This window comes from Microcaecilia unicolor, chromosome 11, assembly GCF_901765095.1.
Source record: "Microcaecilia unicolor chromosome 11, aMicUni1.1, whole genome shotgun sequence".
Taxonomy (NCBI): domain Eukaryota; kingdom Metazoa; phylum Chordata; class Amphibia; order Gymnophiona; family Siphonopidae; genus Microcaecilia; species Microcaecilia unicolor.
In genome coordinates, this window is record NC_044041.1 from 95,075,943 (window position 1) to 95,090,812 (window position 14,870).

General features: G+C 45.5%; 1 protein-coding gene across 1 annotated transcript in view; it reads right to left on the reverse strand.

Annotated features, from left to right (window-relative positions):
- CPAMD8 (C3 and PZP like alpha-2-macroglobulin domain containing 8) overlaps positions 1-14,870 on the reverse strand; it is a 206,873-nt gene that overhangs the window by 82,231 nt on the left and 109,772 nt on the right. Inside the window, exons 20-24 of the mRNA XM_030219505.1 lie at positions 12,539-12,770; positions 10,209-10,362; positions 9,605-9,747; positions 3,086-3,137; positions 123-421 (exon numbers count right to left, since the gene is read on the reverse strand). Of these exons, the coding sequence (XP_030075365.1) occupies positions 123-421; positions 3,086-3,137; positions 9,605-9,747; positions 10,209-10,362; positions 12,539-12,770 (880 nt within the window). The remainder of the gene's footprint in view (positions 1-122; positions 422-3,085; positions 3,138-9,604; positions 9,748-10,208; positions 10,363-12,538; positions 12,771-14,870) is intronic.

Consider the following 14,870-nt stretch of genomic DNA (forward strand, 5'->3'; position numbering starts at 1 on the left):
CACACTGGAATAAAGATGAAGACGGTGCCCATGCACAATGTCTACATCTGCCATTAGCTTTTATCATCACAGCAAGGATGTCTGTTTCATTTTTGCAAATTAATTCACAGCAAGATCATCACCTGAATGATGCCATTTTTCCAGCTGATCCAGAAGCTTCGGAACTCGTCCCAGGATAGAATGCCCGCTGTGTTTGCGCTCACCACTGGCTCTCCCATCTTACTAGCAGAGATCCATGTCTTCGTATTCTGCTGTCCACCAATCACAATCTCAATCATTTCAGCCATGTCATGGGGGCCAGAGGATAGAGCAAAATGGGCATCGTTGTGGGCCTTCACTGCCACGTCAAAGTGTGTCATCTTAGCAGGCTTCTGTACATACTGGAATTCATACTTGTTAGGTGTAGAAATATGAATTTTTTCTGGACAGGGAGGAGAGGAAAAAAAACCCCAAAGTCTTATCAATCTATGTGTTGTTTTAGCACAATCACTGTACACTAGTGTGGGGGTGTGTGAATTATAGACACTTCAGAAGCAAAATCCATATTTCCTCCCCCACAAAAAAGCAAGTCAATAGGACATATTATTTTCAGCTGCAGTCTGTTGCGAGAGCCCCTGGGAGTCAGTCATGGGGAACTATGGGAACTCTATGGTGTTACCCTGGATAGGGCTGGCCTCTCTTTTTCAGAGAATTGTGGTGTACGCTACTTATTCCTCACTTAAAACACAGAACCCCACAACTAAAAATGTTGCGTCATGGGAGTTTCAAATCTAAGAAAAGATGAAAAGGAAGCCACAAGGTTCATGGAATATGGTCTCACTGCCCCCCGAGAAGACATCCTGGACAGTCCTTAACAGTGACATCTACTGGCAGTGTTGAGCGTTTATTCACAGAAGCCTCAGAGGAGAAAGGCATGGCCTCTGTTACTTGGCTGAGCAAGTAAAAGGGAAACTAAGGGCAGGATTTCCAGACGAATCTACGCACTGGTGTAGCTACGGGTGGGCAAAGGCCCACCCAAGCAGTGGCACATCTCTGATGTGGCTGGCAGCTGCCAGAATGAAAGAAGAAAAGAGAATATGAAAGTGTATTTATCTATGGGATTATCGATAGTTATGCTGCAATAGTAATTTTTCTCATATACTTAAAAGTTGTTTCACTCCTGCATGTGATAGCTAAAGAATCCCGGTATCTGTTCCTCCTGTCTTCCACAGGCATTCTGGCATCTTTCAACTTCACCCCCTCCCCCAAACCTTTTAAAGTCTTCAGTTGTTCACCAGCAGCCAGCAGGGACTCAAATCCTTCCCTCTGACACAATGTCCTGTTTCCAGACCAAGGCCCAGATGCACTAAACTTTAATGACCCTTTAACAACCCTTTAACGAAGAATTTTTGAACCGTGGCATGCATTATCCAACCACGGTAGCAGAAAACGAAAACGGAAAGCAGATGAGCAAATTGTGTAGAAACCCCATTGAAACGAGATGCATCAAAGTTTTCCGACTACCCTAACGCAGGAAAACTGCCGGAAAGCTAACGACAGGTCTGTACCTGTCGTTAGGGCTATCCGACTAAAAATTTTAATGTAAAAAAAAAAAAGCGAGGGGGGCGAAAACGCGCGTCAGGGGCGTTTTTTATTGACGCCCAAGGTCGCTGCTGCTCCCCGCTTCCCCTGTATCACTATAAAAGTGAAAAAGAAAAAAAAAAAAAGGTTCAGGAGGGGGCTCATCAGGAGCGTCCTGTATGGACGGCCTTGCCCCCCCACCTGTGGTCGCCGCTGCTGCTCCCCGCTTCCTCCTCCAGCATTAAATAAAAACACAAAACAAAACTCAAAGCTTTAGGAGCCTTGGACCGCCTCCCTTCCTGTCTCTAAACTCTTTCTCCACACAGCTCCGCCTCCCTCCGCCCCCGTGCCTCGCCACCCCCCCTGAGATCGTCGCCGTCGCTCCCCCGCATTACCGGGCCCGTGCAGCGCCTCTCACCTCTGTATGAAGGCGCTGCATGGGCAAGAAGACCATCAGATCGCTGCAATCTTCAGGACATCTCTCTCCTTCTCTGACCTGGCCCCGCCCCCGTCTGACGTAAGAAACCTACGTCTGATGGGGGCGGGCCCAGGTCAGGGAAGACGAAGAAGAGAGATGTCCTGAAGACTGCAGCAATCTGATGGTCTTCTTGTCCGTGCAGCGCCTTCATAGAGAGGTGAGAGGTGCTGGACGGGCCCGGTAATGCGGGGGGGGGGGGGGGCATGGGGGCGGAGGGAGGCGGAGCTGTGTGGAGAAAGAGTTTACAGACAGGAAGGGAGGGGGGCCACGACTCCTAAAAGTTGTGAGTTTTGTGTTTTTATTTAATGCTGGGGGAGGAAGCGGGGAGCAGCAGCGGCGACCACGGGCGGGGCGGGGGGCAAGGCCGTCCATACAGGACGCTCATGACGAGCGCCTTTGCCCCCTCCCGATCCACGTGTTTGTGTTTTGGTTTGGTTTTTTGACATTTGTGGCATGCGCAGAGCAGCCAGCATAACGCTTGGCTGCTCTGCGCATGCTTTAGGGGCCGATACCGATGGGGATTCCACCAGATTGATGCATTGTACTTTACAATACCGCACTGAACATGTGCGACTTGTTTTATTGCTGCATTGTTCATTTTGTTTAAATTCGGTAACAGCTTTTACGTTTTTGCTTTTTTTAATGTTTGGTTGATGCATCTGGGCCCAAGTCAGAGGGAAGGCTCGGAGCTGGTGCAGATTTGAGTCTCTGCTCATTGCCAGTGAACAACTGAAGCTTTAAAAGTCATGGAGGCAGTGGTGGGAGGGAGAGAGCTGAGAGATGCATGTTTGCTTCAGAGAGACGGGAGAGAGAGATGTCAGTCAGGGGGCAGGGTTCCTGTGCCCACCCACTCTAGATTCAGACCTAACCAAAATTGCTGCATCCGGGTTATCAGGAGTGGGCTGAATTAGTCCTGATTTTCCCCCCATTGTAATGTGTGGTGATGTTAAAGATTTCTCCGATTTGGTTGGAAACCCAAGACAACCAAACACAGACACAAGAGTGTTTCATATGAAATTTTATCAGATTCAAATAACATGAACTTACCATTAGGACAGAAGAACACACTGTAGGTATATTCTCGGGCTAAACCCTCTGGCTAAGAAAAAAAAAAGAAAAAAAAAAGAAAGCGAGAACAGAAACAGAGGTTGAAACAATGTACCAAAGTTATGCAGTGCAGAAAGTAGAATGAATTAAGTGGAAAAGTCACATTGGGGCAAATTCTCAGCCCAATCTTTGACTCTCCTCTTCACACACATTTGCTGGTGGTGGTAGAGAGAAACCTTTGGGAAGCAGAAATACTGTAAAGAGGTCCTCTCCTCCTTTACAAGGGGAGGAACATGGAAGGCCCCAATAAGTGCTTTCAGTCCTCCTTAAATTGACAGGCTAACTTTCTGTCATGGTGAGCCTATTTTTTAAAAGCTGACTGCAGCATTAAAAAAAATCCTAAAATATTCTGTAAGTTAAGGGGCAGCACTGAATATGAGTAAGGCGGTCACCACCACTGGTAGATATTTACATTGCAGCAATACACAGTTGCTCTCCACATAGTTAAGTGGTCTTTTTACTAAGGCGTGCTGAAAAATAGTATAGGCGCATGTTTGGGTGTGTGCAGATCCATTTTTCAGCACACCTGCAAAAAAAAAAAAAAAATGCCTTTTAAAAATTTTTGCTGAAAATGAACATGTGGCAAAATCAAAATTGGCGCACATCCATTTTGGGTCTGAGACCTTACCGCCAGTCACTGACCTAGCGGTAAAGTCTCACGCGGTAACCGGGGTGGTAATGACAAAATGCCACTTGGTGTGCGTAGCAGACGCGCACCAGAAAATAAAAATTATTTTCAGACCCGTGTATTGGACGCGTGCCAAAAATGAAATTACCGCAAGAGCCACGGCATGCGGTTGCCGGGCAGTAACTCCATTTTGGCGCACGTTCAACGTGCGTAGACGCTTACGTGGCATAGTAAAAGGGCCCCCTAAGTGGTTTAATTAAGCACTGCTTTTTTGCAATCCTAATTAAATCACTTAGCTATATGGACAGCCTCTGAGTATTGCCACTGTCAGTACAGCCAAGCATTTCACCTTGCTCTGGTCTAATTCTACCCCAGCACTAGACATTATCCCCCGGATTCTACTTATCGCGCCTGCCCTGTTTACTAAGCCACATTATAGGTGCATTAGCATCTTTAACACTCGTTAACCATGTACATCCGTTAACTGTGCATGCGCCTACAATATCCCTATAGGCGCCTACATGGTTAACGCATGCACTAATTGTAGGCACGTTAAAAACGCTAACGCGCCTTAGTAAATAAGGCCCTAAGTGTATTCTGTAATGCAGAGTGCCTAAATTCTAACAGCCAAAAATGGGTATGGTTATGGGCGTTTCATGGGCGTTACAAAATTTACACAAACTATTATAAAATATGGCCCTGTGCGCCTAAATCTACATGTTGGCATTTACGCCACATTTCCCTTGGTGGGTGCTGGGATATCAACTAAGTGTATTCTATATACTGTGCCTAAATCTAGGAGCCACTTATAGAATATGCTTAAGCAGAAATTTGTTCCACATAGATTTTTCAGCTGCCATATATAAAATGTGGAGTCTAAAAAAAAAATTGGCATTAAAAAATATAGCACTTAACGCTATTCTATTAATGGCGCTCAAAGTTAGCCTCTGTTTATAGAACAGCGCTTAGTGCAAGGAATCGCGACAACTTTTAGGTGCGACTATTTACACCAACGAAACCGTGGTGTAAAACCCTGCACCTAAATTAGGTGAGGATCCCCTTTATTCTTTAACAATACACACAAATTGTGGGAATGCCCCTGGTCCACCCATGACCCTCTCCTGCCCGCACCCCTTTTTTGGATCCGCACATAAATATTAATGCCAATTAGCACTGATCATTGATTAGCATTCAATGATCAGTGCTAATTGGCTTGTTATTTACACTCCGCATGCAAATTTGCACACAAAAGTTTTAGCAATTTTTATAGCATTTAGGGGATAATGCCATAATCATTAGTGAGATATTCCACAAATAGGGGGATTACAGGGTTAGCAGCGGCTACTAAATCTTACTTTGAATATTGGCCCAGTGCTTTTAACTTTACTAAATACTCTCCTCCCAATATTCAGCTGGCAGCTGGCAGCAGGCAGCGTGGTTAGCTGCTGGTGGAAGCACTGACCTCGGATATTCAATGCCGGGCCACCAGTTTCAGTTTTGTCCACAGCATCTTAAGCGGTTAAGCCGATATTCAGTGCTAACCAGTTAAGTGCTTAGCGGTTAAAGCTAGGCCGCTAAACTTAAGCGATTAGCGCTTGAATATTCATGCTTAACCAGCTAAGTCGCATGGCTAGCCACTAAGCGCTAATATTTAGTGGAGATAATCGGCTATCTCAAGCTGAATATTAGTTGATAGCTGGCTAAATATTTAACCAGCCAGAAGCTGTTCCTGGTTGGTTAAACAGAGCTGAATATCAGGCCTCTACATTCTTTCAGCAGTGGGTTTCTATCCCTCCTCCTACCCAGAATACAGCCCACAGCATAGAGATTGCTACTGTACAGTACAAAGTCAAGGTCAGTCAGCTCTACCACTAGGTGGACTAGGCATCCACCTAGGATGGCAGTGCGGTGCTGGTGCAGTGGGCAAGGCAACAGCAGAGCGTTAACACCTTACAGATGCCACACTGTTGCTGACAATGGTTAAAAGCACAGCTCTCTCTCCCTTGTCTTGTTAGCTGAGTTTGCTGTGGATCAAACTTGAGAATGGAGATAAGGTGGTGATGGTAGAAGGAAAGGAAAAGGATGAAAAGGATGCAGAACAGCATGGGGGTGGGGGGGGGGGAATAAGGAAGAGAAGAGATGCTGGACACCTTCCGGGGTGGGAGATGAGGAGGGACGGAGAGAGATGCTGGATAGCCTGGGGGGGGGGGGGGGAGGAGGAAACAAGGTAGGGAAGGGGAGAGATACTGGACAGCTTCCGGGGGGGGGGGGGGGGTGAGTGAGGAGGGAAGTAGAGAGATGCTGGACAGCCTGGTTGGGGGGGGGGTTAAGGAGGTAGGGAAGGGGAGAGATGCTGGACAGCTTCTGGGGGTGGAGGGGGCAAGAAGGAGGGAAGGAGAGATATGCTGGACAGCTTGGTGGGGGGAGAAAAGGAAATAGAGAAGGGGAGAGATGTTGGACAGCTTCCGGGGGGTGGGGGTGGGTAAGGAGAGAATAAGCCTGGTTGGGGGGGGGTAATGTACCCTCTGGCCAGCCCTATATAAAATACTGACCTCACAAACAATATTCAGCAAACTATGTAATATCCAAACTTGTGCAAATGCACCCTGTAATCACTGTCTCAGTTTTAGACTGATTCCTCCTTTCTCCCTTTTCTGAAAATCAGACCTCACTCTTTTCATATTTTTCCCTTAACATGGCACCTGTAATCAATCCCAAAAAAGGCCAGAACAGCCTGAACTGAACCATTGCTGTTAAATCCCACTATGACAGTATTACACTAACAAGCACAAAACCAAAGACCTGATCTATAAATCTTGCACTGCTCTGGATTGGTTTTTTTGGCCTGGACTGGCAATATATATGTGACAGAACAGTGTGTTTTAAACCTATAAAATTGCCTTTATTAAACCTTGACGTGCATTTCTCTAGTTTGGCCAGCAGGTGGTGCACGTTTTATGTTAAAGCTGTTATAGAAAAGAGCATGCTCTCTTTTAGTTTCACTCGTTGAAGACATGAATCTACAGTACTGTGCGCAGTATACTTTTAAAACACGTTGACTGGGCTCTGATTGGCCTGTAGTTTGATATTACCCAGCAGTTGCTGTCTGTTGCTTCAGTTTCAGCCTGGGAGAAGAGATAGACAGATCTCTTTGCTGAGGCTCGGTGAACAGTTATATATCCTTATCTTCCCAGGTACTGTTTAGATAGTATACAAATGTTTAGCTAGTGTTAAAATTGATCCATATTTCAGTTAACTGTTATTGTTTGCTGATGGCACATTTTTTTTGTTCATTGTCAAGTGTAACAATAAACCTGTTTAGTTTGTTGACTCTCTGTCTGGACTGATAAAGAATCCTGGTGGTTTGTGTGTTGGGTCTATGAGTGCTTTTTGGGAACTGTGGGACCACTTGGAGTATGGCCCCAGTAACTTGGAAATCACTGGGGATAATTTGAAAGCAGGAGACTCGCCCAGAGGCAGTTGTGACCCAGTCAGTAGGAGGCAGGGGTGTAGCTACGTGGGGCCACAGGGGCATGGGTCCCTACAGATTATGCCCTGGCCCGCTCTACATCTGAACCCCCTCGCCGCAGCCTGCCCACCTGTCCCCCGCTGCCGCATCAGGTACCTTGTTTGCTGGCGGGGGTCCCCAAACCCCACCAGCCGAAGAGTCTTCTTCAGCGCCGGTCGACTCCGGCGCCTTCATTGTGTGATCATCTGTTTCTGATGCCTTATGTCCTGCACCATGCAAGTAGCTCTGTGCAGGACATAAGGTGTCAGAAACAGAAGATCACACAACGAAGTCGCCGGAGTCGATCGGCGCTGAAGAAGACTCTTTGGCTGGAGGGGATTGGGGACCCCCGCCACCAAACGAGGTAATTGATGCGGCAGGGGGGGGGGTCCAAAGTGGTGGGGGGGGGCGGCGGCAGGGGGAGGCGGCTAAACAGTGCCCCCTCCCGCCGAGGTCTGGCTACGCCCCTGGTAAGAGGAGGGTGCTAGTGTAGTGCACAAGCAGCAGGTGTAGGCTGATCTGAGATATGCTGGGGATAGAATCTCTAAGTGGCCCCGGGGTAACCCCAGGCAGGTGGCTAGGAATTTTGTAACAATATAAAAATGTTAAATGACATTGAAGGGCTTATTTTGGAAGCACCATTCATATTTTAGATGTGCATAAACTGGCACTTAAACATTTATCTTGCATAAATATCTTAGGCTCCAATTTTACAAAGCCAAGATATACGTCTATAAATAAAGGTCATACAAATGGAAGGGGCGTGGTCTGGGCATGTTTTGTGTGGGACCAGGGTGAAAGACAGTCAAAAGGAGTAGTATATGCAACAAGACGCTTTCAAACACAATGAAATCTAGATGTTCTCAATAGAAGATGGTCTTTATACCATAAGAGTAAAAGACTGGACATGGCACCGTGTTTTGGTGAAGTGCCTGCTTCAGGAGTCTTAACAGATGTAGCTAAACGATATAAGCCAAAAATGCTTGTGCCGAGAGTCTTTAGAAAGACTGTGGGTGCACTTTTAGAAGAAAAGGACAATGGTCCAGCAGTTTGGTGCATGTACATATGAGCTATTAGCAGCCCTATAAAGAGCACCTTCCAGGAGGAGCTAGGAAAAAGGAAGGGGACCTCCAGGAAGTAAGAAGAAAGGATGCCAAGTGACTCAGAAATAGACTTCCAGGAGATAGACCAAGGCAGGCTGAAAACCACAGGGATCTAACCCCAAAGAGAAGATCCATAAAGAAGGAGAAGGAAGGATGTATGAGAGACAGAGAGGATCAAGTCGGGCTGGAAACCTGGGGCCTGGTCCCGAAGGACAAATAAGGTACTCACCTTAATATTATAATGACTCTGCCTGTGGAGACAACACTGTATGTTCAGTAATATTGGAATTAACAGCCAGGGGTGGGGGGTGGAGGACAGGACTGTAAAGTTAAGAGTGAAAATAAAAGTCCGTCCAAGGGGTGGCGGCTGTTCTAAACTGAGATCCAGGTCCCCCATAAAGTGGGCTCAGTTGAAGACTGTTTGATGAACTGTTTGCTAAAAGAATTCCCTGCTTGCATGATTAAGGAATATTAAAGGAAGTATAATTTGCTTAAGAAGTAGCTAATTTGCATATTTTGGTGACGCCTGCTAGTACAATGCTGTGTCCTCCAGAAAAGGTGACATTAGGGCATGCCACAAGCATACCAAGACTGCAACCTGTTTCTATGGGAAACATCAAAAAGGAGGGGGGTCAGGACAGTCACCCTGATAGGAAGGTGGACCCCTATACCTAAGTCTAAAGGTATGAGCAGCCATAGCTACAAGCTGTTTTTTTATTTTAATCTTTCTTAGAAGCAAAGCTTTTGTGATGCTTCTGTGAACATCTTAAGTGAGTTGAAGGTTTTGATTGAAGGGCAGAAGTCCCAGGTTAACTAAGGTCTCTGAAGAAGTTGTTTCAGGTACAATCCCACTGATCTGCACTAGAGGGCGGAGATATTACAAGTGCACCTTCAGTTGGAGAGCATCAACACAAGGTACTCATTACACAGGCTACAGTCAAGTTTATGGTGAACTGGGGAACTCCTACAAAGGCCTTGGCTGTCTGAGGTGGTCAGATCCCAAAAGTAACTTCCAGTGCGGGGAGGAGATTGGATGGAGAGAGCCCTTGGCTACAAGGGGCTCATCAGAATATATAATATATATATATATCTTCCACCTCCCCCCCCAATAATTACCGCTTCCTAAAGGCTATAGTCTCTATTCAGTGCAACATTCTTTAAAAAAAAAAATCAGAAGATCTTGCTAATTGTCATGTAATATGGTGTAATCTTTTTCTTACCTCAACGATCACACTTCTTTTCACGTAGTCAGTTCCAGATGGCATTCTCCTGTCCATATAGCTGTCATCTCCAAGCTTGTTATTCTTCAGGTTCTCTGTCGTCTCCTGGCAGCAGTTTGTTCCACTGTAGGCGTTTGCCCTGGCTGAGAAATAAATGAAAACTGGATTAAAATCCAGCAAGCTCTAAGAGAAAGCTGTGCTTTAGGTAAGGTTTTAAAAGCACATTCAACCAGTAGTTAACAGCTGTCCTGACCTGTATCAAATAAAAAGCTTACTCCCCAAGGTAACTTGTTTTTTTTTTTGTGAAATTCTCCTGAAATCCCTGCAAATGGCCAGACTTAAGATTATCTCACCTGGAAGAGGACCCGATTAGTTCATGTGGTGAACAAGCAAGTGTGACATCACATTGTTTGTGACATCATTAGTCCATATGGATCAATCAGATCCAAGGGGTGCACCTGCAACTCTCTTGCAGACATGCTGTTCCCACAATGGCAGGGAGAACTGCAAAACTGCAGCTCAAAAAAAGTTAAGAAAATACACTTAAGTCAATCATTGTTAAGGTGGCTAATTTTAAAAAGGCATTTCTACAGGTAAATGATACCTGTGATGTTACTGGATCCGAGCTTGATGAAAGACAAAACAATGAAGGTTGGTTTCGTCCCCCCAGGGGGCACACACATTTTCCTTGTCAGATGATACTTTCCTGGATAGCCAATAAATTTGATGCCTTTTAGGACTGAAACCTTTATATGAACCTGTTAGGAAAAAAAAGACATTTAAGCACTGTGCTTCACAATCTGCTGTGAAATACATCTGCACAAGATTCAGGAGACAGGTTTAGGTTGGAACTAATGCCATAAGGCACTGAAATATTAATTAAATTATAAAGGATCAGGGGAGTTTCCACCAAACACACTCTACTAGTAAACACTTTCACTCTTATACTACATACAGTATTTTTTTCACAAAGAATGAGGCAGCGAATTTCACTGGACCAGCAACCCTTAAGCAGGGAGGGAGATTTTCCTCAACCTTTCTTTATTTTTAATGGAGCCATAATTACAAAGCACTGATGAAATCCAGGAAACAATACGCCAACAAAGCTAATAATTATTTTATACATTGCTCTTCTCCCGCATTCTCTGCAATTTTCCTTTCACCAGTGCAAGCATATAAAATTTCACATCAGCTTGATAACATTTTTTTCTAACTCCTACTCTGCATTGTGCAGGATAAGGGCTGAGCTGCTTGGAGCTGGAAAGCAAGTTATTATACCAGCTTCTCATGATGAGCTGGAATTAGAGAGGAAAAACTGAGCCTGTGCCTTTGGTCATAGTAACATTATTAAGCAATTCACTCAAGGCCGGCTTAACTTACGAACCAGGGTATGCCAGTGATAAAGAGTGCCAAATAACAGAGTCTGTGATGTCACCAGCCCATAGATTAAGCTGGTTCAAATTCCCCAGAGGAAGCTTACTTAGCAGTTGTACAGATTACAAAATCTCTGGTTAGCGATGCTGATGCCCTCTCACTCCCCGGCAATCTGTCATTTCTCTTGGCCTCTCAAGCCCTGCACCACTCCGGGTATATCTTTTATAAAAAAAAATTTATGCTTGGAGCTGCGGCTAGCAGTGCAGCAGCAACGCATGTATGTTGCTGGCGCCCTCTCCACAATCACAGCCTTTACTCTGAGAACTACCTGTTTCCACTTAGGCAGGAAGTGTCAGAGGGAAGACTGTGGGGAGGACATAAGCAGAACATATGCACTGCTGCTAGTTGCCGCAGCTGCTCCAAGCATTAAAAAAAACAGGTACATGGGAGGGGGCGGGGCAGGGAGGGGGCTTGAGATGCCAAGGGAGATGCCAGTTTGCCAGCTGGGGAGGGAACAGGAATCAGAGATACAGGACCTTGGAGGGGGGGGGGGAGTAGAACAAGTGCTGGTCCATTGGGAGAGGGAGAGAGGAGAAATGTTGGGATGGGGAGAGGGAAAGGGAGAAATCCTGGACCATTAGGGAAGGGAGAAGCCGAGAAGGAGACATCCTGAACCATTGGGAAGGAAGGGGGAAGGAGACATGCTGAATCATTGGGAATTAAAGGAGGAAGGAGACATGTTGGATCATTAGGGAGGGGAGGGGAGGGAAGGGAGAAGGAGATATGCTGGGCCACTGGGGTTGGGTGGGGGTTTGTTGAAAGGAAAGAATATTCCAGGGCATTGAGGCAGGAAAAAAGCTGGGAAAAATAGAGGAGAAAATATTAGGGGGAGGCTGGGAAGATTAAAACTGGGGAAAGATAAATAAAATATTCAGGGGGCAAAAGCTTGGGAAAAGGAAAAACTATTCAAAGGGGCTGGAGGGACAAAAGCTGGCAAAAGAGAAGAAAATATTTTGGGTGGGGTGGGAACAGGGGGAGGGGCACAAAAACAAAAGTTGTCCCAGGGCGACACAACCACTTGAGCCGGCCCTGAATTCACTGCAGCCTTAGTAAAACCACCATCCTAAGTTACCCAGGAGGTTTGATAACAGGAGAAGACATGAACCTATCTGGCCCATTATGTGGGCTGAAATCAGTAGGTGGAGCTTGTTGGGTGTACGAAGATGGTGGCAGCTGCACTGAGGAGAATTAAAACCCCCTTGTGTGGAGACCAGCTTCAGCCTTGTGACATCATGCTGTCTTTTGTTACCAAATCTCCTTGTAACTTACCTAGAGATATTCAGCTACCAGAATCAGGATAAACGTCTGGTGGCCACCCTATATCTGGATATTCAGTGCCGATATCCAGGTATCTGCCAGCACTAAATATCCAGGTATAGGTTTAGACACTACAGTCTGTGTTTGAATTCAACATTGATAAAATATTGGGGGGTTTGTCTATAGTCACGATACAATGAAGCAGGGAATGTCAGTCCATTATACAACAGGTTTCGTGCTTACCTCTGCACAAACGCTCAAGTAATTGTAGACAGTAAGTGGTATTTTTGTTTGTTCCCCACGAACTACACGATATGGCAAGGTGAAGTCGACGAAGAAAGGCTTAAAGGTTTTCACTTCCACCTGCTTCGCTAGGCCCAAGCCTTTATCCTTAGACAGTCCAACGGCCTCTGTTATCCAGGTTGTGATAGAATCAGGGACTTCCAGATGGAGGTGGACCTCCCCCATCGTGTTGCTGTCAACCAGGCATAAAGCAGTCGAATCAGACCAGTGTTAGAAACAATGAAAAGTACAGTGTCTGCCCCCTTGAAAAGCATTTGGAAATCTACTGAAGCTCCCAGGCTTCAACCGTGGATGTACACAGCAAACCCAAGGGGTGCAGCAGATTGCAGACAGCATCCTGCTTCTTTAAATAATTCTGACTGATTAGGTGATCTAAAGAGAACTACCCCCACAGAATTAGGTGCTAGAATGACACACGCTAAGTGCAAATTCTATAATGGCAACTCTGCACAGAACTGCCGTTATGGAATTACCAACATAACCCTGCAGTAACACGCTTAACTTCAGCTGTGAGTACTTACACCAGCCTGGTGTAAATGCTCGCATCTAACTGTGGGCAGTTAGGCCCAGAAATGCTGGTATTCTATAACTCATGTGCAGTAAGGCCCTGATGTTCAGAAGCAAATGTGGGTTCTAGAAGCCGTTAGCACCAGACTAGCGCCCGCATTTGTTATTGCAGAATGCACAGATGGCTGTAGCGCTGGGAATGAGTGCGCCGAAGAATACCGCAAGTAGCATTCAAATTGCATTTAAATAGGCGATTAAGTTTTCCCTCTGATGCTGAATAAGGGTATCCTTAATGCCGTGAACCTAATGCCAGCTCTGAGCTGGCATTAGGTGTCAGAAAAGGCAGGTTGCACTTTCATTTTTTAAGTGTAACTGGTTCATTTTCTGCAGGTTGCACATTAATTCGTTACCAATCGGTCATTTTTAACTGTGAACCTCAAATTGAAAGCCCCAAGCAAGCCAGTATCAGCAAATTACTGTACTTTCATGTAGCCCTCCTAATATATTTTTAAAGACTGGAAGGAGACAGCTCCCGAAATAATACCATGTGCAAAATTCCCAGGAAAAGTTGTATATTTATAGCAGGCTGTGAATGCTAAGGACAGAACTAAAGAAAGTTACTCCGAAGGTTCCGGTAGCATGAGTCTGAGGTGTTCTAGTGAATGGCAGATGATTCTTACTTCAGAAAAAGAAATGGAGAAGCCAGTGTAGCTCTGGTCTGTGAAGGAGTCAATAGGGCAGCTCTTCCTCCGTCCCTCGGCATTCTGGGCATGCGCTTAACAGCTGTGCTTGACGCACAACTCTAGAGCACAAGTGCCAGGCACAATCCTCCCCTTAACTCTCCAAAAGCTCCCTCATGCTCAACACTATGACTGCACTTAAATTTGCAAGTCATTAGCGTTGAGCATGAGGGAGCTGCTCAGATGCGCTGATTGGGCATTGACTGGCGCTGTTCCAAACAGAGCTGGAGTTATGTTCATCCTAAGTACCTAACACACTCCTGATTCACCGTGCCCTTCTGCCTCCCTCGGAGTTCAACTTCTAGAACACATAATAAGGGCTGTTATGCACGTAACTGCCAATTAACACTGATTACAGACAATTGGTTAAGGCCAATTAGCATCTAATTAATTTATTAAATTACTTGCACAAATGACCTTACTCAATAAGCTGTGCACGCAAATTTGTGTGCTACTCTGAAATTTGGGTGCCCAACTTTCTGGAATTAAGGGGTATGAGGATAAGATTGGGATAGCCTAGAAGCAGGACTTCCACAAACCCTGTTGACCATTAAATGCCAGCTTATGGCTGTCAATCAGGACTAATTCATTTTAAGAATGTCAGAATTATGTTCATTAAACCCTGATGTTGAGACCCTTGATTTGATCTCTGACTTATCTGTCCTCTGACAATAACAGTGAGGACTGCAGGGCAAATCTTGCTTTCTCTTCTGTCCCCTACCCCAACCCCTGCAGACTTGAGGGGGAATTCACAACTGCCTTTTCCAGTAGTTCTAAACCAGACTAATAGAAGTGACAAAACTAAGGCAGTCTACCCGTCATAAAATCAAATGTACTGCGAGCAACCCCCTTCCCCCTCTGTCTCTTTCTCTCTCTCTCTCTCAATGCAATCTATTATTATGAGCCCATATCACCCTTCAAAACAATGGTTTCTACAAGGGGTTTTTTCCTCAGAAGCCTGTGACTCTCATAACCAGTCTGTGGAGTTATAAATACATCCAGAATGACAGTGCTCATTTGGAAGT